Genomic DNA, 23,189 nt, shown 5'->3' with positions numbered 1-23,189 from the left:
ATGTTCTCCCTCAGCATCTCGTCCAGCTCCTTCCGCACCTTGTCCCTATAGGGTCCCGTTACTCGGTATGGGGATACTGCCTGCGGGGGTGCATCCCCTGTGTGGATCCGATGCATCACTCCCTTCACTATCCCCGGCTTGTTGGAAAACACCTGTTGATATTTACTAAGCAGCATTTTTAGTTCTTGCTGCTGGTCTTGGGTGAGTGCAGGACTGATCTTTACCTCCTCTGGGTTGTATTTTACTTCCCCTCTACCCTCCCAGAAGGGTAATTCAGCTTCCTCACTCTCAGCTGCTTTTATCGCAAATAAAACCCTCTGTTCCCCTCTGTAGTAGGGTTTTAGGGCATTCACATGAACCACCCTCCTTGCTTGGTTCTCCTCCTGCTCTATTAGGTAGTTCAGGTCTGACATCTTGGAAATGACCCTATATGGTCCTGCCCATTTGAGCTGCAGTTTGTTCTCTCTGCAGGGCCTAAGCCAAAGCACTTCCTCCCCTGGGTCAAAGTGTCTCTCTCTAGCTTTGTGGTCATACCATGTTTTCTGTCTGACCTTCTGAGCTTGCAGGTTTTCTGCTGCCAGCTCTAGATTTCTCCTTAGGTCATTCATCAAGGTGTCTATGTAAGTCACAACGTCTTGTGGGTCATCCTGGGTGATCTGCTCCCAATTTTGTTTGATCAAATCAAGGGGCCCTTTCACCCCTAAGTGTGCAGCAAACATGTCAGAGTGACCCCTTTGTAAGATCATGGGGCGATGCTTTTCAGGTACCACCAGCTGACTCCTGATCCCATCTCCCCCTTTTGAGATATTCCTCAGGGTCTCTCTATACAGAATCCCCTTTTTCTCCAGAAATCTCACTGGGGTTTCAGGTGTTAGCTGGGCGTCAGTCACCTGTTCAAAACACTTTTGGAGAGTGGCGTCTGCCTTCTGCTCCTGTCCAAATCTGCTGTCTGTGGTTAAGGTTTCCACCACAGCTTCTGAACTCCCCTCTGCTTCCGCCTCTGGCTCATCATTACCCCCCTGAACTGTCCCCGTGGTGGCTTGTGAGCGTGTAATCACTAGCACCCTTTTCACATGTTCAGCCAGGTCATTTCCCACGAGCACGGCTGCTGGCAGAGTCGATGAAATCGCTATCCGCCAATCTCCCCTCCAGCCTTGAAAGTTGACAGGTACCTCTGCTACTGGCAGAGAGATTATCTGCCCCTCAATCCCTGCCACCTTCATGCTCTCATTTGGGATTATAAACTCCCTAGGGATGATATCTGGATGGCATAGGGTTACTTGGGAACAAGTGTCCCGCAGCCCCCTATACTGACGGTCAAGTATTCCTACGTCCACCCCTGCTGTCTCAAACAACTGAGAATCTGTTTTTATCAGCAAGCAGCGCTTTACCTCCAGAAGAGGACCATTTTCCTCAGCCTGATCAGCAGAGGCAGCTGTCCCAGACTGAGTAGCCATGGCAACAGGCTCCCTCTGTGACACTGAGCCTTGCTCTTTCTGGACACAGAACACAGCTTTTGGCTTGGTCCCACTAGAGTTCTGAGGCACCATTCCTTTTAGCTGCTTTAATTTTTCACACTCTGAGATTAGATGACCCTTTCCCTGACAGAAATAACATTTTCTAGTGTATTTGGATTCTCTCTCCTCTTGTTTCGGTTTTCCCTCCAAATTCTGAGGGCTTGGTTTCATGCCTGAGGGCTTCCCTTCACCATGGGCCCCTCCCCCTTGCTGGCTTTTCCCTGGTCCCTGAGAGTACTTGCTGTAGGTTTCTTTGGGTTTACCTACAGATTTCCCCTCACCCAAGGGCTTTCTTATTTGGGAGATAAAATCCGCGATTTCTGCGGCTGCTGCCACAGATTTCGGTTTCCTTTCCCTCACCTGGAATTTCAATTCCCCCTGCAGGACTGAATAGAACTGTTCCAGGGCTATCAAGTCTTTAAGCTGCTCATAGGTCTCTATTCCCTCCTGCGATAGCCATTTCTCAAGCAGCCTCACCAATTGGGCCCCCACTTGGGTAAAAGTCTGTTCTGGTTTCTTGGTGAGGGACCTGAATCTTTGTCTCAGCTGCTCTGCATTTATCCCATGTCTGGCAAACACCAGTTTTTTAAACTCTGCAAAATCTTTCATCAATTCCTCAGGCATCTCGGCATAAACCTCAGCCAGGCTACCACTGATTAAAGACCGCATGATGGTCATCTTCTCAGTTTCCCTTACTGAGAAGTCCACAAACGCTCTTTCCACTAAGGAAAAGAACACCTCAGGACAATCTCCCTTGTGGTACACAGGGAATTTCTTCAGGTCAGCCTTAGACAATTGGCCTCCCTCAGAATCCCTATTATTATTATTGTTCTGGTTCATCAGTTCCAGTTTTCTTAATTCAAACGCCATTCTTTCTTTCTCCAGAGCAATTTTCTCTCTCTCTCTCTCTATTTCAAATTGCCGCTGTTTCTCTCTTTCCTCTCTTCTTTCTCTCTCTAATCTTTCCTCCATTTCCCTCACCCTCAGTTTATGCTGTTGGGCTAGGAGTATTTTTCTGAGTTCTGGGTCCTGCTCTCCTGTGCTGTCACCTTGCACTGAGCCAAATTCATCCTCAGAACCTTGGTCAATCTGGGGGTCTTTCACCTCACTCATGTCTGCTACTTGGCTTCGAGTCAAGGGCATACCCCCCTCAGAACAGGCTGCTTTAAAAAGTCAAGCCTCAAAATAAAACGACCACTTTTTTCCTTTTTGCCTCAGAACCAGCTCTCCCCAGAGATTGCTGCTGTTCTTCAGCACTAAATTTGCAACAGTATCGAGTCAGAGCCTACCCCCCTCTGCTGGGCCTCTCAGCTGGCAAGCTAGCTCACTGTTGCTACGCAGTTTTGCCTCAGCGTTTTCCCGCCAAAATCAGGCTGCCTCAGAGCACCTTAATCTAAGTCTCCCCAGTTGGCACGTTCTTCTACTAGTGCACCTCCCCGTGAGGTACACCTAGAAGATTACCTACGCGCCTCAGACTGTCCCTGACTAGACCCCCCTTGCTCTGGGCACACTTGCCAAGGCTTTGCTGGACCGCTGGACAACTGGACCAGTCGTATCCCACACGCTGGACACCAATCAATGTGACAAACCCAGACCTACTGGGATCTATCACACAGTTACTAAGCTGCCACCAACCATTCCCTATAATAAGTCACACAGACCAGGGATGGATTTTTAAACAACAAAAGAATAAGGTTTATTTTAAATACAAACAGGGTAAATAAAACAATCAGTTGAATAAAATAAAGTAACGTGGCTTATTCTCACACACACAAGCATACAGTTTGGTTCACCTAGAACCTTTAACTTAAAGCACAGACCCTGAACCCATCAGTTCTGGCTAACCCACAGACACCTGAACTTATCAGGTTGGTACTCTGACACACAGTAGTACCCTGTCAGACACCCAGACTCCCACAACAGCTTCTTCTTCCCCAGCTGCTGCTTCGTCCCAACCCAGTGTCTCACAGTCTGTCTCAGCATCTCTTCTTCACCACACAGGCATCACATATTTATACAGTACAGCCCCTCCTCCTGATGTCCCGCCTTCCACTCCCCATAGGATGGAACTTTCCCTCCAAACCCATGACAGACAGGTAACATCAGTGCTGTTATGTAACAGTGGCCTCCTTCACAGTACATTGTATCACAATGGTCCCTTCCACTTGTACTGGAAGCCCTTACCAAGCCACTATTTGAACCCATGGCTATGTGTTCCGAGAAATTGCTTTCCTTGAAGACCGCCTTTCTCGTGGCTATCACATCAGCCAGAAGAGCGGGTGAACAAGCTGCACTCCGGTCAGACCCTCCTTACCTTCAAATGCATCCTGACAAGGTCACCTTATACCTCGACATCTCCTTCTTACCGAAGGTTGTATCAGACTTTCACATTAACCAGCCCGTTGTGCTCCCAACATGGTTTCCTTCTCCGTCCACTCCAATAGAGTGCAAACTCCATACTCTCAATGTCAGAAGAGCTCTTGCCTTCTACCTTCATCGCACCAAACACATTAGATGCTCCCTGCGTCTCCTCCTGTGTTATCATGGACCACATAAAGGTGCTCCTGTTTCTCCACAATCAATATCCAGATGGATTGTACAGCTTATACTGCTGGTTTACCAGCTTGCCAACAAGCCTGTACCGGACAGATTGAAGGCCCATTCTATCAGAGCGGTCTCCACTTCGACAGCTCTATTCAAAGGTGTCCATATCCAGAACATCTGCAAGGCGGCTACCTGGGCCAACCCACTGACCTTCGCCAGACACTACCACCTGGATGTCAGAGCCAAAAGTGGTGCGGCCTTTGGACAGGCGATACTGTCATCCTTGATATCGTGACGGCCCTCCTTCTAGTGAGTACAGCTTGCTATTCACCCGTTTGAGTGCATTCAGGGACCACTATGAAGAAAGTTAGGTTACCTACCTGTAACTTTGGTTCTTCTAGTGGTACTCTGTGAATTCACACATCCCTCCCTTCCTCCCCTCTGTCTGTTACGATACCGTTCTATGATACCTTGCTTATCTATTCTTTATACGGTAACGGCGGACTTAGGAAACTGAAAGGAAGCTGGAGGAGGGGGAGCCTATATACACTCGGGGGAAGCTTAATTGACTCTTTTTTCTAAAGCTCTAGAATCTTCTGAACATCCTGTGCAGGCGCAGGATGAACCCATTTGTGTGAATTCACAGAGTACCACTAGAAGTAAGCTAACTTTTTTCCATATCCCCTTTAAGATTGGAAAGCTAGCTGCCTTTCTTTCCCTGCTTAATTGTCCACAAAATCGGAGGGTCATTCTCCCTAGCCAGATGCAATGTCATGCCTGCAGCCTTACTATATGGTAGGTTCAAAGGAATCCTGTACCTCAAAAGAAATTGCTCATGCGAGCAGGCTTGGTTTTCTCAGCCTCTGAGAGGCTCAGAGGCTGAGGATCAACGGGTTTCTTCACCTCTGACCCAGTGCAGTCCAGGGCCTGAAAAGACCAGAGCTTGAAAAACTCAAAAGTTCGAACAAAATTTCCACTCCTTTCAACAACCCCTGCCATTCCAAAGCAATGTACTCTCAATACAGTAGCAAAGAAACACCTAGTTCTTCACAAATAATATAGAATATATATTTGTTGCTATCCTTTTCAAAATTCAATGACTACCATTATTTATGAGGGTAAAGCTTTATAAAACAAATAGCTTTTCTCTCTTCACTACTTGCTTTTCTTTCATCAGTTAGCCTTAGAACATCCATCTTTTTCTCCTTTTACACTCATTTTGTAAAAGCTTTCATTATACAGTGGTGCCTCGCACAGCGAGGTTAATCCGTTCCAGATTAACCCTCGCTGTGTGAAAGCATCGCTGTACGGATCAAATAAAGCCATTGGAACACATTAAACAGTGTTTAATGCGTTCCAAATGGTCGAAAACTCAACCGTACAGCAATGCTTTTCCGCGTCCGGCAGCCATTATCGCGCCCTCGGTAAGCGAGGGGAGGGCGCGAAAACGCTGCGCGCGGCCATTTCAGCCGCAGCGAGACTGCGGATCAGCTGCTTAGCAGGTCCAAAATGGCCACCTGAACAGCCGAAATGGCTGCGCACAGCTTTTTCCCGCCCTCCCCTCGTCTACTGATGGCGCAAAAACGCTGTGCGTGGCCATTTAGGCTGTTCCGGTGGCCATTTTGGACCCGCCGGACAGCTGATCGGCGGGTCGCAAAGCGAAGGTCGGTAAGCGAACCGCTTACCGACTTTCACTCTGCAATTTTTGCCCTATGCGGGCACCGTTTTGCGATCGCATTTGCGATCCCAAAACCGGCCTCGTAGAGCGGATTCATTGCTCTATGAGGCGCCCATTGTGCGAGGCACCACTGTACAATATATTCTTATTCTCATTTGTTTAACACAAGGTTCCACATGTAATCATTCTACAACAAGGCTATTTGTTTAATAAAACCATTCCACATTTGATGCATTGACATGATTTATTTGTTATGAACACAGATAACTGCTCCTACTGAAATTCTTTTTACATTCCACACATTTCTATGGTTTCTCCCCAGTGTGAATTCTTTGATGTGACCTACGGTTACCACTCTTGACTAAAGCTTTGTCCATAGATACAATGTGTCTATAGACAAACGCTTGCTCTACGGCTTGAAAAGGTGATGTAGAATTGGACACGACAGGACATAACTGTCAAGGGTACCTTTAAGGTTACTACTCTGACTGAAGCTATTTGCACATTTCATTCATTCATGTGGTTTCTCTCCAGTATGAATTCTTTGATGTGACCTGAGGTTACTACAGTAACTGAAGCTTTTTCCACATTGCATGCATTTATAGGGCTTCTCGCCAGTGTGAGTTCTTTGATGTAACCTCAGTTCACCACTTGAAATAAAGCTCTTTCCACATTCCATACATTTATATGGTTTCTCACCAGTGTGAGCTCTTTCATGTTTACTAAGGTTACCTCTGTGACTAAAGCCCTTTCCACATTCCATGCATTTATGTGGTTTCTCCCCAGTGTGAGTTCTTTCATGTAATCTAAGGACATTACTGCGACTAAAGCCCTTTCCACATTCCGTGCATTTATATGGCTTCTCCCCAGTGTGAGTTCTTTCATGTAACCTAAGTTCACCACTCGAAATAAAGCTCTTTCCACATTCCATGCATTTATGTGGTTTCTCCCCAGTGTGAGTTCTTTCATGTAACCTAAGATGACCATTCTCAGTGAAGCTTTTTCCACATTCCATGCATTTATGTGGTCTCTCCCCAGTGTGAGTTCTTTCATGTTTCCTAAGATCACCACTGCAACAAAAGCTCTTTCCGCACTCCATGCATTTATGTGGTTTCTCCCCAGTGTGAGTTCTTTCATGTAACCTAAGCTTACCACTCTGACTGAAGCTCTTTCCACATTCCATGCATTTATGTGGTTTCTCTCCAGTGTGAATTCGTTGATGTACCCTGAGGGTAGAACTCTGACTAAAGGTCTTTCCACATTCCATGCATTTATGTGGTTTCTCCCCAGTGTGAGTTCTTTCATGTATCCTAAGAGTACCACTGCAACTAAAGCTCTTTCCACATTCCATGCATTTATGTGGTTTCTCCCCAGTGTGAGTTCTTTCATGTAACCTAAGTTCACCACTCGAAATAAAGCTCTTTCCACATTCCATGCATTTCTGTGGTTTCTCCCCAGTGTGAGTTCTTTCATGTAACCTAAGGCTACCATTCTGAGTGAAGCTTTTTCCACATTCCATGCATTTATGTGGTTTCTCCCCAGTGTGAATTCTTTCATGTAACCGAAGCTTACCACTGTCAATGAAGCTCTTTCCACATTCCATGCATTTATGTGGTTTCTCCCCAGTGTGAGTCCTTTGATGTGACCTAAGGTTACCATTGGTACTAAAGCTCTTTCCACATTCCATGCATTTATGTGGTTTCTCCCCAGTGTGAGTTCTTTCATGTAACCTAAGTTCACCACTTGAAATAAAGCTCTTTCCACATTCCATGCATTTATGTGGTTTCTCTCCAGTGTGAGTCCTTTTATGTAACCTAAGTTCACCACTTGAAATAAAGCTCTTTCCACATTCCATGCATTTATGTGGTTTCTCTCCAGTGTGAGTCCTTTGATGTAACCTAAGGCTACCATTCTGAGTGAAGCCTTTTCCACATTCCATGCATTTATATGGTTTCTCCCCAGTGTGAATTCTTTCATGTAACCTAAGCTTACTACTGTCAATGAAGCTCTTTCCACATTCCATGCATTTATGTGGTTTCTCCCCAGTGTGAGTCCTTTGATGTAACCTAAGGTTACCACTCCGACTAAAGGTCTTTCCACATTCCATGCATTTATGTGGTTTCTCCCCAGTGTGAGTCCTTTGATGTAACCTAAGATGACAACTACGAATAAAGCTCTTTCCACATTCCATGCATTTATGTGGTTTCTCCCCAGTGTGAGTTCTTTCATGCAACCTAAGGTTACCAATCCAAGTGAAGCTTTTTCCACATTCCGTGCATTTATGTGGTTTCTCCCCAGTGTGAATTCTCTGATGTCTCCTAAGGGCACCACTCTGACTAAAGCTCTTTCCACATTCGATGCATTTATACGGTTTCTCCCCAGTGTGAGTTATTTGATGTCTACTGAGGTGACATGCTTTTATGTGCTTTCTCCCCTGCGTTACTTCTTTCATTTGACGTCGATTCCTACCCACTTGCATTTTCAATTCTCTGTTTTCTTGCTTGAATATGAGTTCCTGCCCAGGATGCCCCACGTGGTCCTGGGAAATTCCTCTTCTCCTGTTCATCATCTGATAGATTAGAAAAAGAAGTGAAGCAACTATGTCAGAAATCTGCAGGGATAAGGAAAGATCCATTCAGGTTCCACCTGAGTCATAGAGAAGGAAGGAAAGACAGTTCATGTGCGCCTGTAATGTCAAAATTAGACTACTGTAATGTGCTGTACATGGAGCAGCCTTTGAGACTGATGTGGAAGCTTCAAATAGTCCAGAATGCAGTGGTCAGACTTCTCACTGGGGTGAGAAAACATCAGCATACAGTGGTACCTCGACTTACAAACTTAATCCGTATTGGAACAGCATTTGTACATTGAAAAGTTCGCAAGTTGAGGAAAAAAATTCCATAGGAATGCATTGAAAACCATTTAATCCATACCTGCTGTTTTCCGTTTGTATGTTGAGACGCTGTTCGTAGGTAGAGGCATTAGTTCACATAGGAACTAATGCAAAGCCAGTTAATCCATACTCTGCCACTAGGGGGTGAATTTTTCTTCTTTTTCTTCTTTTGATCTAAGATTAAAAAGGTAAAGGTTCCCCTTGACAATTTTTGTCCAGTCGTGTTCGACTCTAGGGGCGGTGCTTATCCCCGTTTCCAAGCGACAGAGCCAGCGTTTGTCCGAAGACAATCTTTCCGTGGTCACATGGCCAGTACGACTTAGACACGGAATGCTGTTACGTTCCCACCGAGGTGGTCCCTATTTATCTACTCGCATTTGCATGCTTTCAAACCACTAGGTTGGCGGGAGCTGGGACAAGCGACGGGCGCTCACTCCGTTGCGTGGATTCGATCTTACGACTGCTGGTCTTCTGACCCTGCAGCACAGGCTTCTGCGGTTTAGCCCACAGTGCTACCACATCCCTGACCTAAGATTAACTTAGGTCAAAAAAAGGGCCAGGAAAGGTTTTTTCTTTTTTTTAATTCGTAAGTCGAGGCTCTGCTTGCAAGTCAAAGCAACTTTACACGAACTGAGTTGTTCATAACTCGAATCATTCACAAGGAGGGTCATTTGTAAGTCAAGGTTCCACTGTAGTTCCCCCACTCTGGCTCCCTTGCATTGGATGCCTGTTGATTTCCACATTGGTTTCAAAGTGTTAAAGAAGACATATAAAGCCCTAAATGGTTTAGGACCTCGATGTCTAGCGAAACGCCTCCTCCCACCTAGATCTACTCAAATCCCTCATTCTAGGTAGGAAGTGCCAGTAAGGGACCTAACACTCAAGGAGGCCCAGAGAGAAAGTCCAAGAACCTGGGCCTTCTCAGCAATGGCCCCTTGCCTCTGGAACAGTCTACCCCCGGAGAGTTGTCTGGCTCCCTCACCGGGTGTTTCTAAGAGTAAACTTAAGACCTGGCTCTGTAGGCAGGGTTTCCCTCCTGTCATCACCTAATTATTTTCCCCATCTTGAACAATGTTATTACTGTTATTTTTATTTTATTATAATGGTTATATTTTATCTATTATTGTTAGACACCCAGAGTAGACTTCATTCTAGATGGGTGGGGTATCAATTTAATAAATTAATAAATTAATAAATAAATACATAAATCAATAAAATAAAATAAAATAAAATAAAATAAATAAAATAAATAAATAAAGGTAGATTTGCAGCCCTCCTTTAATCATTAGGGTAGAACTCTATTCTGAAAAGTCTATTTTGATGTAATTTCATTCTCCCATTAAAATGCCTTGTAAAAGAAAATGTGGGAGGTGGAATTGCAGATCACTTAGTCATTATACAAGGCGGTCACGACTCAAAAAAAGGTTGGGAAACACAGCTCTACATGCATCTTAAGGAGAGATCAGCATTATCAGCAGTAACTGTAATCAGTGGGGAAAGGACAAAATGAACTGGAATAAACCTGAGATGACCTCCTTTAATTAGAATAAAGATGAAAAATACTATTACTATATATATTAGAATAAGGAGGAATAAATATTACTAAATATGAAAAGATTTTAAAAAACAAGATTTTGAGAAGTTGAAATTAGAAATTACAAATAAATTTAATGTTTATAGGAAGGTCAGCTATCAGACTTTGGTAGAATTGTCTTGTCTAAAATGAATGTACCGAAGATCAATTTTTAAATTCTTTTAAAAAAATCCTCATTCTTTTATTCTCCCCAATGATTGTACTTAGGTTTGTAGAAAATTAGAAAGGAACTTCTCAAAGTTGATTAAAGTGGAAACAAATATTTGAATTAAAGGATTGGTCAGCAAAAATAAATACCAAGGACAGTGTTAGAAAGGAAGAGTAAAAGTGGATAGATGTGATGCAGCAACCAAGTGCAGGCTAAGAAGACACAGGGAGTTCAGCTGCAGGGCGAGGAAGCCTGGGCTCCAGATACTGCCTCTCACGTCCTTTGAGGAGAGGTTTGGCAAGCTCGAAACAAAGACCAGCATGCAGTCAGGAAGCCAGCAGTGAGTTGGGGGTTATCCTGTGTTTTGCTCCGAGGGTCACATGCGTGACTTTACGCCACTTGGGCAAAAGTCAGGGGTGTGTCCTCCCTGCAAGGAGCTCTCCTGGATCTCAGGGAATGGATTTGCTCCCTTGAGGGCTTGGTTGCAGACAGGGAGAAGCAGAGGAAGGGAGAGAGGGACCATGGTGAGACCTCCAGGGACCTTCAGGCATCATCCCACCCATTAACAAGCAGCTCCTCAGCTGCTGGAATTGGAGGACGCTAATCTTGACAAGAGGGAAACCACACCCTCGAGGAGACCCCTTCTTCAGTTGATGGGCCTGTACACAGTCACATTGAGGATACTCCTCATGGGGAGGGAGTTAGGGGGTTTCTGGTAATGGGCGGTTAGATCGTCAAGAAAACAGAGTGTGGTGTTTGAGACGGTTGTGAGGACTGCACAGTGTCTACCCTGCCTGGTGCAAAGGTTATGGATGTTACGTCTCACATGGAGAGGGTTGTAAAGAGTGCTGGGGATGAAGTAGCACTGGTGATGCATGTCGGCACCAATCACATGGGGGAAATGTAGCCAAGCGGTCCTGGAGGCCAAATTACGGTTGTTAGAGAGGAAGCTCAAAGCCAGTATCTCAAAGGTAGCGTTCTTGGAAGCGCTACCTGTTCTACATGCACGATGAACTAGGCAGGCGGAGCTCAGAGGTCTCGACGTGTGGATGAGACGGTGGTGTCAAGGGGAAGGGTTTAGATTCATTTGGCACTCGTTAATGTTTTGGGACAAGCCGGGCTTGTACAAGCGAGACCGGCTTCACTTGAATGAAGACGGAGCCTGACTGCTGGTGTGTAACATAGAAAAGGTGGCAGAGCAGCTTTTAAATTGAACATGGGAGGAAAGATGACAGGAGCCGAGCAGCATCCATTTCAGGACTCCTCATCCCTGTAGAATGAGGGTGGAGAGAGTAGAGAACAACAAAGTGATTACAGTGTAGGAATTAGGACTGGGAGCGTGATGGGATGGAATTGTTGGTTCACTGGAAGGAGAAGAAAACAAGCAGCCCTTCTTGGGGGACCCCCATACGCAGGTGCTTTTAGGCAAGTGCCCCAAACCTCTCAGCAAAGATGGGAGAGCTGGAACATTTGGAGGGTAGATATAAGATTGATACAGTGGCCATAATGGAATAATGGTCATAATGGAAACCTGGAGAGATTCAGAGAAACAGTGGGATGCTGCAGTCCCAGATGACAAACTCTACAGGAGGGATAGGAAGGGGCATGTTGGATGGCCATCTAGGTCAAACAAGGGGTAGAATCCAGCAGAATGGAGATGGATGGCGGGTCAGACTCCATTGCAAAGAAGGAGACTCCACCACCCTTCCAAGCAGCCTACTCCACCTCAAGACAGCTCTGACCATCAGGAAGCTCTTCCTAATGTTCAGATGGAATCTCTTTTCCTGTAGTTTGAAACCATTGCTCCGTCTCCTAGTCTCTGGAGCCCTGGAAAACAAACCTGTCCCCTCTTCAATGTGACATCCTTTCAAAGATTAAAACATGGCTATCGTGTCCCCTCTCAACCTTCTTTTTGTAAGGCTAAACATTCCCAACTCCCTAAGACACTCCTCGTAGGACATGGTTTCCAGACATTTAACCATTTCAGTTGCCCTCCTCTGGACAGTGGAAGGGGGGGGCAAGATCCTACAGGAGAGTAGGGCTGTCAGCAAAGGATCACCGGAAAACTTCAAATTCAGACAGCAATCTCTCTTCCTGACAAATTCCTTTCTCAAGCATCTGACCAGGGAATGCAACTTGCCAGGCACGTTGGACAACTTACTACTCCCTATACCACCCCATAGCTGATGTGCAATGTTTTCCAGCAAAAATTGTGCACATCTTTATTAAATATGGTCCATCCTGCTAGTTCGGCACATCGCCTGGCAGCCATTGATACTGATGATATATCCTGCTAGTTTGGTGCACAGCCTGTGTAGATTCAATAAGATTTTGAATTCAAATAATGTATGATTTCTTTCCTTTCAAATCAAGGGGGTAATGTTGGCATGTATAAATTTTTTTGGGGGGGGGAGATAAAAAACTTCCCTGACCCCTGCTCTATTACCATCTCCACACAAGAATTGGAGGTTGTTCATGACTTTGTGTACCTTGGCTCAACCATCTCTGACACCCTCTCTCTAGATGTCAAGCTGGATAAACGCATCAGGAAAGCAGCTACCATGTTCTCAAGACTCACAAAGAGAGTATGGCTTAACAAGAAGCTGACGGCATATACCAAGATCCAGGTCTATAGAGCCTGTGTCCTGAGCACACTCCTCTACTGGTCCTGGACCCTTTGTGCATGACAGGAGAGGAAGATGAACACCTTCCATATGCATTGTCTCCGATACATTTTTGGTATCACCTAGCAGGTCAAAGTCCTAGGACGAGCTGGAATTTTTAGCATATATACATTACTGAAACAGCGACGTCTACATTGGCTTAAGCATGTCATGAGAATGGCTGATGGTTGGATTCCAAAAGATCTCCTGTATGGACAATTAGTGCAGGGACATTGCCCCAGAGGGAGACCACAAGTGCGATACAAGGACATCTGCAAGTGGGATCTGAAGGCCTTAGGAATGGACCTCAACAGATCGAAACGGAGGCGGAGCTTGTCACTGCACTGTTTGGCTGCACTCGGGTGAAGCTCCTGAGGAATGCCGAAAACCGACCAGCTTGGCACCCTTAGGAGACCAAAAGGGTGGAGGAAGAGCTAGGAGAAGTTCTTCTGGACCGAACGTGGGCATCGGAGGAAGAATTGAGGGGCGGCGGCCTGTCTTTTTTCCCTCTGAAGAGATCAAAGAGGCACAAGCTGGAACGGAAGCGCCATTTTGGTGACCAAAAGCAGTGAGTACTCCGGAATTTCCGAGGAAAGAGGAGAGCTGATGATTGTAGTTAAAAATGGACAATAATAAATAAAACTTGGAGCCTTTTAAGCTAACGAACTGATAAAAGAGATAAGACCGAAAGAAAGCTTAGAAGCGGCAAATCTTTTGAAGCACGGTCCTATTTTAATGAACTAGCCTAAAAGCGAAACTAACTCTGGCTGGACCGTGCCAAGGTCAGAAAATAAGACTGTGCCTGGGAATTGCTGATGAACTAAATAATTGTGGACTGATCCTGTTTGACTGTGGCAAAGTACTTGACAGAACTTTTAATAACAGATCGAGTACCGAAGCTTTGAGACGACATGTTATCTTTGTGGGGGGAAAATTTCCCCCCCCCGCCACATACTTTGTTAAGTGGATTTACAATGTACAATCGACTCTGCTAGATAGACTGTGTATGGGGAGCAGACGACACCTACTGGAGGAAAGCAGAATATCATTGCCAGGTTTATTTCTACGGAGAGAAAACTCCCCCCCCCTTGTTTTGTCTGCTGAAAGGAGAAGCCGTTGTTAAGTGGATGTACAATGTATTGAACTGGATAGACTGTGCGTGAGGAGAGGAAGACACCTACTGGAGGAAAGCAGAATATTATTGGCAGATTTTATATATCTAATTGACTTTGGAGCTTTTTTCCCTTTTCTTCAGAGATTTTGCAGCAAGAACGAAACTGAACTGTGGAAATATTGAGGTGGGAAAGGCAAGATCTCTTTTCTTCCTTTCTTTGTTTCTTCTTCTTATCCTTTTCTACTAATCTGGTTCTGGAAAAAACAGTAGAAGTTGGAAATACCGGAAGATTGCCTTTTATCTGGGTGAGGCTGCATATGGTTTGAATTCCCTGCTGTGTTAGCGCATCCAACCGTTTGGTTAAAAACCCCTGGGACACTAGAACTCTCCACGATATTAACTCTTGGGCTTTTGGGGTTCTACGGAGCCTGGATCCTCACAGAAGGACTTGGTGGACAATTCAAGAGATGTGGTATATGGAAGTTGAAATTTAAAGTGCCAATTTTTTTAAAAAAAAAAAACCTGTGATATATATACATTACAATATTGGGCAAAGATTTGGGAAGGTTAAGGGAAGGTGGTTGATAGTAGGTTTTGAACTGGGGTTGATTTCATAATGGCTGCAAAGAGACCGAACCCCAACCCCAAATCCCAAACACCAGGAACCTCTCCAGCCCAAACATCAGCACTAGGGAAATTAACCTCTCAGGAAGCAGAAAAGTCTGATAAAGAATGGCAGACCACTATGCAGAACCTGCTGTCCACAGGATTTGATCAAATTAATCGACGATTGACCGAAATGACAAACCAAATGACGTATATACAGGCAGAATTGACTGAGACAAAGGAGCAGGTAACACAAATCAAAACTAAAACACAAGATATAGAAGGGAAAATGAAAAATACAGACACCAGACTAGATAAAGCTGAAGAAAGTGTACAGCAGATACAGAGAGACCAAAGGCAATGCCAGGACAGGCTAATAATGCTGGAAATGGAACGTGCTCTTAAGATGCTAAGAATCCAAAATGTACCAGAAAAGGGATCTGAGGACTTGGAGACAGTAATGAGTGAAGCCCTCGCACCAGCAATAGAGATGGATGTAGCGGAATTCCGCCAAGGTCTGGAAGCAGCCTTCAGAGTGAGTACAGCATATGTTAGAAAAAATAATTTACCTAAAGAAGTACATTTGAGATTCACGAAGAAGGCAATCAGGGATAAGGTTTTAAGGGCTTCACAAGAAAAACAATTGATAATAGAAGACAAGAAAATTAATGTCTTAAAGCAAATCCCATGGCAAGTGAGACAGAGAAGAAAGGAATATGCATCTTTGGCACAGCTACTCCAACAAAATGGAATCTCATATAGATGGCTAACACCAGAAGGGCTATTTTTTCGGATTGATACACAGAGATACAACATAACATCCCCGATGAAGGCACAAAACTTCATAGAAAAAAATGAGAAGAAGCTAAAAAAAACTGACAACAAGGAATCAGAAGAAAGATCTCGAGAGGAACAAAGCCAACTATCACAAGCAGAATCAGAAACAGAGACAGAAGAACAAGAAGCAATAGAGCCAAGATGTACTAGAAGCATGATGAAGAAAAAACAAAAGGATAGTAATTTAAATCAAGATGACTAGAAAACAACTGAAGATTTTATCAGTAAACGTAAACGGCCTAAACTCACCCCAAAAGCGAAAAAAGATCTTTCTACAACTGCAGAAACAGAAATCTGATGTTATATGCATCCAAGAAACGCATGTGAAAAGAAAGGATTTGAAATTATTAGAATGGCCAAGATTAGGAAAACTATTTGCGGCTTCAGACGTGAGCAAAAAGAAGAAAGGAGTAGCTATCTTTATTAAGAAGGAATGGGAGCCCTCCCTAATTTTTGCCTCAGAGGATGGAAGGATAGTAATGGTGGAAATCCAAAGAGAATCTAAGAAATTCCTAATAGTCAATATTTATGCACCAAATGGAAATCAAGAAAACTTTTATAAACAATTGCAGCGAGAATTGGCAAATAAAGAGTATGATCATTACTGCATAATTGGAGATTATAATGCTGTTTTCGACAGAGAACTAGACACAAAAACAGAAAAATCTAGTAGAAAGAAGAGAAGCACAATTCCAAGAAATTTCCTACAATTAGCAGAAGAATTAAATATGGTGGATGCATGGAGAACATGTAATCCAAAGACAAGGGATTATACTTTCTACTCTAACAGGCATAAATCGTGGTCAAGGATTGATACATGTTGGATATCAACAAACCTAATGAAAGAGTTGGAACAAATACATATCTTACCGAATACATTTGCAGACCATAACCCAATTTTGTTACAAATAGGAAGTAGAACAAGAGAATTCACTTGGAAGCTGAATATATTACATCTAAAAAATGAAAAATTTAAGAAACAAGTAAAAGAAGAAATGGACTTTTTCTTTAAACAGAATATGAGACCAGATATCTCAATGTTTATGATATGGGAGGCAAGTAAGGCCTTTTTTAGAGGAATAGCCATAAGATTTGCAGCTAAACAAAAAAGAGAAAGACAGAAAAAATATGCGACTCTGGAAAGTAGATTAGCCATAGAGGAGAGGCAGTTGAAACAAAACCCAACAAACAAAGAACTTATAGAGAAGATAAAACTTACACAACATCAGATAAATATATTGCTCACTGAAGAAACCGCAAAGAAGTTCAAATTTGCAAAGCAAAATTTTTTTGAGAATGCAAATAAACCAGGAAGATGGTTAGCATACAAATTAAGGAAAGAGAAGGAGAAGACAATAATCCAAACTTTGAAAGACGAAAAGGGAACAGAAAAATTCAAACAGGAAGAAATAAAGAAAATTGCTGAAGATTTTTATAGGAAGTTATATGAGAAAAAAGAAGTGGATGGAGAAGCCCAGGAAGAATATTTGTTGAAGCACAATAAAATGAAATTGACTAAAGAACAAATTCAGGCCTTAAATGAGCCTATAACGTATGCAGAAATTACAGAAGCCCTTAAAAAACAAAAAAATGGGAAAGCACCAGGCCCAGATGGACTACCAGCAGAATATTACAAAGAACTGGAAGAGGTGCTTCTCCAGCCATTTAAAAAGCTTCTAGAATGCATTGAAGAAGAAGGGAAAATACCAGCAACATGGACTGAAGCAACAATCTCTCTTATACATAAGGAAAACACGGAAGGTAAAGAAATACAAAATTATAGGCCAATTTCATTGTTGAATGTGGACTACAAAATATATGCGACTATCCTGGCAACTAGATTGAAAAGAATTTTAACCCACTTGATACATCAAGATCAGTCTGGGTTTCTCCCTAAAAGACAGATGAAGAATAATATAAGGATAGTTTTAAATGCCCTGGAATACTATGAAGTACACCCGGAGAAACAGATGGCTATGATATTCTTGGATGCGGAAAAAGCATTTGATAATCTTGACTGGAATTTTATGATGCACACATTGAAAACACTGCAGGTTGGAGAAAGATTTATGAAACTAATTAAAGCAATATATACGGAGCAAAAGGCAAAAGTAAAAATCAATGGCGAACTATCAAAAGAAATCCAAATACAGAAAGGTACTAGACAGGGGTGCCCACTCTCCCCACTCCTGTTTATTTTGACTCTGGAAATACTAAACGAACAAATTAGAAACAAAAAAGAATTGAAAGGATTAAAAGTGAAAGGTCAAGTCTACAAACTCCAGGCCTTTGCGGATGATTTAGTTATCATATTGGAAGAACCATTGGATTCAATAGAGGACCTGATGACAACGTTAAGAATTTTCGGTGACATGGCAGGAAAGAGAATAAACCAAAAGAAGACTAAATTACTTACCAAAAACATGAGAGAACATGAAAGACAAGAGCTAATAGAGAAGACGAACTTTCATGAGGAGAAGAAAATTCGATATTTAGGAATACAAATTACAAAAAAGACAAGTACATTATTCAAAGATAACTACATGAAACTAATGAAGGAGATACAGAACAATTTGGAGAAATGGGACAAATTACAACTATCGTTGTTGGGAAGAATTGCAGCAATTAAAATGACTATTTTACCAAAAATCCTACTTATTTCAGTCAATCCCTATAATATTAAAACAGTCATTTTTCAAAGAATTTAATAAGATAATCATGAGATTTATATGGCAAGGTAAAAAACCAAGAATTAAAATTAAGGCAATGCAAGATGCTAAGCAGAGGGGTGGCTTTGGTCTTCCTGACTGGGTTCTGTATTATAGAGCTTGTATTCTAGATTGGATAAAAGAATGGATAACTCTAGAAAATGATAGATTACTTAGCTTGGAGGGACATGATTTGCAATTAGGCTGGCATGCCTATTTATGGTATAAAAAGGACAAAGAACAAAAATTTTTTAATTCACATATGATAAGAAGAGCTTTACTGGGAATGTGGAGAAAAATTGTACAACAAATTTATTACAAAATACCTGCATGGGTGTCACCGTTAGAGGCCTTTATCCAACCCAGTCTTATGACAAAAACAAACTTTTTAAAATATCAAGATCTATTAAAAAAGGATGGTGAACTAAAGTCTAAAGAAGAGCTAGAGTCACAGAATATATATATAGAGTGGTGGCCTAGAGCACAGCTAGAATCTAGATATACAAAAGATAAAATAGAAGGCTTCTACTTAGAGCAAACGATTTTTGACAAACTTTTATTAGGTTCAAAAGAACAAACTGTTAAGAAAATGTATAATTATATGTTGGAAATTAAGATGCAAGATGAAATGGTTAAGGAATGTATGATTAAGTGGGCACAAAATATAGGGCATAACATTGATATTGATCAATGGCTGAAAATATGGCAAAATAATATAAAGCTTACAAGATCGGTGAACTTTAAAGAGAATATATATAAGATGTTTTATAGATGGCACATGACCCCAGAAAAATTGTCAAAGATGTATACAGATGTATCAAATAAGTGTTGGAAATGTGAATCACAAGTGGGAAGCTATTATCATATGTGGTGGTCATGTGGAGTAGCGAAACAATATTGGAAAAGAGTACATGTAATGTTGGAACAAATATTGCTCTGTAAAGTGCCATTAACCCCAGAACTGTTTTTATTGAGTATGATACCTGAAAATATAGATAAGTCAAAGAATTATATAGTTATATACATAGTTACGGCAGCTAGAATTTTATATGCTAAAAATTGGAAAAGATCAACGGTACCGAAACAAGAAGATCTTATTGAAAAGATACGGGAAATAGCCGAAATGGACATTTTATCAGAAGTTATGAAGGACTATCCCTTGCAAAAGGCAACAGAAAGATGGGATCTATTTAACAAGTGGACTGAATCAACAGGCAGCTTGTGAACAGTACATATTGAAAGGAGAACTGAATCTAGAAGGCAGAAAAGAGTAAATAGAATAATTTAAAATCTTGATATGGCAATAGGTACAGAATGGATGAAAGTATGTTATTGTCTCCCCTCTTCCTCATCAATCCCAATTCCCTTTTCCTTTTTGTTATCCCTTATAAAAAATAAAAATACAAAAAAAAAAAACAGATCGAAACCTTGACATCTGAGCGTTCAGCCTGAAGGTAGGTGTTGCATCATGATCTCTCCCAATTTGAAGAGACACTTGTCCAGCAGGCTGAGGCAAAAAGGCAGTCATGAAAGCAGCAAAATCAGGGAGCTGGACAGGGAAGAGATTGCACTTGTCTTCACTGTGGAAGGTATTGTTGTCATGGTTTAGGATATGGAAGCTAGAATGTAATTGCTAAATGGGATTTGTAGTCATGGAATGGTGTAGAAAGAATCCATCTTGGTCTGTGTCATTTTACTAGAAGCATCGAGATGCTGTTTTTCCCTTACAGCTAGTTAGGAATGTTATCTTATAGCTAGCTTTGCCAAGGCCAAGATGAACAGCCAAAGCCATAACAATGGGGAAGAATGTCAACAACACCTGCGATCTCATGAGAAAGGGAGGAGGAGAGAGACGAGCAGTCCTTTGTCCTGATTGGTGAACAGCACTGGAGAGTGAAGAAGGGGGGTGTTCCAGCATGAGAAGAAAATGACAGGATGTTCCAGAGAGAGAGAGAGAGAGAGAGAGAGAGAGAGAGACTCTTTTTGGACTCTTTTTTGGATTTTTGGACTTATGGATATTTGGACTTTACCTTGGATTACAGATTTTTGAATGGACTTTGGAGTTCCCAGAAATTTGCTAGGATGTAGTTCATAGTAGGAGAATAAAAAGGGAGGCTCTGCCTTACCTATTTTTCTTAGTTAGTAATTTTCTTATTTTATTTTTGTAGCTGGGATTTGCTAAATTTGTAACTACCTTAGTTATGGAAATGATTTTGAATGCTATGCTTTGCAATAAACTGAATTTATTTAAATCTTTATTTTTCTAATAAAACAATAATACTTAAAAGCTGATGCTTGGTCTCTTGAACAGATAACCTGCTACCATATTTAATTTGTTTTCTAACAGGCCACAAACTAAGCTACTTTGAGTCCAGTATTTTCATGACTTCTGAGAGTTCTGGATGATTATAATTTGGTTTCTCAGTGGTTTTTAATTGGGAATAGACTTGGGAAAGAGTGCCAGTGGGACAGCCTGGTTGAGACAAGGACTCATCTCAACTCAAATAGGGGTCAACTGGACTTGGAACGGGAAATTGTTACCTTACAATAAATTTATACCCAAGAAATAGAAATGGCACATTCTTTTAAGAACTAGATGCAGGAGATTCAAATGAACATTATTAATCAATTTACAGATCAGATTAAAGCCCAAACTCTAGAAATTAAGGCGGTAATGTCAGGACTCAAACAGGACGTGGAACGGACTATTCAGAAGAAAGACCAATTCACCAAAGCAGTGGGAGTAGCAGAAAAAGAAAATTTAGAATCAAGACTGAAGAAAGACAAAATAATGGACTTTTATGAGAGGAAGGTCCAGGTGGATAAACTGTGGATTTATACTAGTGAGAAGATCATCTTTTTGTAGTGCATCTTTTTGTCAGAAGAGAATTTTGAGAACGAAAGTGTGAAAGCAGTGATGATGAAAGGGATACAAAATTTTGGCTAAAATATAGACACAGATGATTGGATTCGAATGTGGAATAACTATAGACGGACTAAATCAGTAAACCTGAGATAAAATGTTTTAAAGATGTTCTATAGATGGCATTTTAAAATTGGCAATAAAGGGTGTTAGCGATTAGAAATTCATGTTAAAAACGTTGGCAGCAACTTCAGACACTCTTTTACATAGGTGAGGGAAATGTGACAAGAGGAAAATGATAGTGGAGATAGATAAAAAAGAGATATTAAGACATAAGACATAAGACATAAGACATAAGAAATTTATTTGTCATTGCGCTCACAAGTGGGTGCAACGAAATGAGGTGCTCTTCCCCAAAGTAAAACTGGACAACACTACAAAAAAAGTTAAAATATACACAACTTTCACCATCCAAATATAGATACCCCGTTTTCTCTCAGCAATTTAAATTCCACCAAAAACCTATGGCCCCACATTTAAACTCAATACTGCACTTGGGTAAAAACTGTTCTTGAATCTGCTTGTCCTTGCTTTCAATACCCTGAATCTCCTTCCTGATGGTAATAATTTAAAGAGCTGATGTCCCGGATGAGAGGAGTCTTTCAGTATGTTAGATATCTTCCTCTTACATCTGTTCTTATACAATTCTTCCAAAGAGGGGAGTGAACAGCCAATGATGTTTTGGGCCGTTTTAATCACCCTTTGAATTGCCTTTTTCTCTGCCACTGTGCAGCTCGTGAACCATACACAGAGACAGTAGGATAATATGCTCTCAATCGAACTCCGATAGAAGGTGATCAACAAACTCTCAGTCAATTGTTGCTTTCTAAGAATCCTTAGAAAATACAACCGTTGTTGTGCCTTCCTGATTAACGCAGCGGTGTTTGCACTCCAAGTCAGGTCATTTGTTATGATAGTCCCAAGAAACTTATATTCAACCACCTGTTCCACACAAACTCCATCTATATACAGTGGCTGAATGTCTGCTCTTTTTTTCCTATAGTCCACTATGAATTCCTTGGTTTTTTGGATGTTAAATAAAAGATTGTTTTTTTTGCACCAGCGGGATAGCTGTAATACCTCGTCCCGATACGCATACTCATCATCCCCAGAGATAAGTCCTACTAGTGTAGTATCGTCTGCAAATTTGATAATCCTATTACTGGGATGGTTATTGGTGCAATCCGATGAATAAATGGAGAACAGTAGTGGACTAAGGACACAGCCTTGTGGAGTGCCAGTGCTGAGTATCTTGTCAGTAGAGATGTAGTCATTCAGTTTAACCCTTTGTGGACGATTTGTTAAAAAATCCAAAATCCACAGACAGATAGAATCTGGAAAATCAAGATCTTTAAGTTTGTCTATTAATCTGTGGGGTATAATGGTGTTAAAAGCAGAGCTAAAGTCCGCGAACAGCATTCTTACATAATTCCCTTGTGTTTCCAAGTGGGATAAAGCCATATGAAGCACAGTATTGATCGCATCCTCGGTTGATCTATTTTCTTTATAAGCAAACTGAAGCCCATCAAAGGGATCAGGAAGGCAGGAGATAATATATTTCCGAACTAACTGCTCAAAGCACTTCATTAAGATTGAAGTTAGTGCCACCGGCCTGTAGTCATTCGGACTGTTTGTAGGCAACTTTTTAGGCAGTGGAACGATGACGGAAGCCTTGAGACAGACGGGAACTGTGCATAGTGTCAGGGATCGATTAAAAATTACAGTCCATATCCCGGCTAGCTGATCAGCACAGTCTTTTACCACCCGACCAGGAATCAAGTCGGGTCCAGCTGCTTTTCTGGAGTTAACCACTTTCATAGTCTGTCTCACATCCTGCTCATTCACAATGAAGGGGGGACTCTGCTGAGTAAATGATGGCAAACGAACAGTTTCAGTTTGATCGATCTCGAATCGAGCAAAAAAGTTGTTCAACTCCTCAGCCACCTCCACACCTCCGCCCGAGG

The 23,189-nt window shown here is 42.0% G+C and overlaps 1 protein-coding gene across 2 annotated transcripts in view; it reads right to left on the bottom strand.

The window, feature by feature from the left end:
* Window positions 1-3,186: 3,186 nt before the first annotated feature.
* LOC110070894 (uncharacterized) overlaps window positions 3,187-23,189 on the bottom strand; it is a 65,894-nt gene continuing 45,891 nt past the window's right edge. For both annotated transcript variants that reach the window (XM_078387405.1, XM_078387406.1), the window contains one exon: window positions 3,187-7,637. In XM_078387405.1, the coding sequence (XP_078243531.1) occupies window positions 6,251-7,637 (1,387 nt within the window). In that variant the 3' untranslated portion in view covers window positions 3,187-6,250. The remainder of the gene's footprint in view (window positions 7,638-23,189) is intronic.

The sequence above is a fragment of the Pogona vitticeps genome, chromosome 2 (assembly GCF_051106095.1).
Source record: "Pogona vitticeps strain Pit_001003342236 chromosome 2, PviZW2.1, whole genome shotgun sequence".
Classification (NCBI taxonomy): Eukaryota; Metazoa; Chordata; class Lepidosauria; order Squamata; family Agamidae; genus Pogona; species Pogona vitticeps.
The sequence above is the reverse complement of the archived record's forward strand: the minus strand, read 5'-3'. Positions and strand labels throughout refer to the sequence as shown.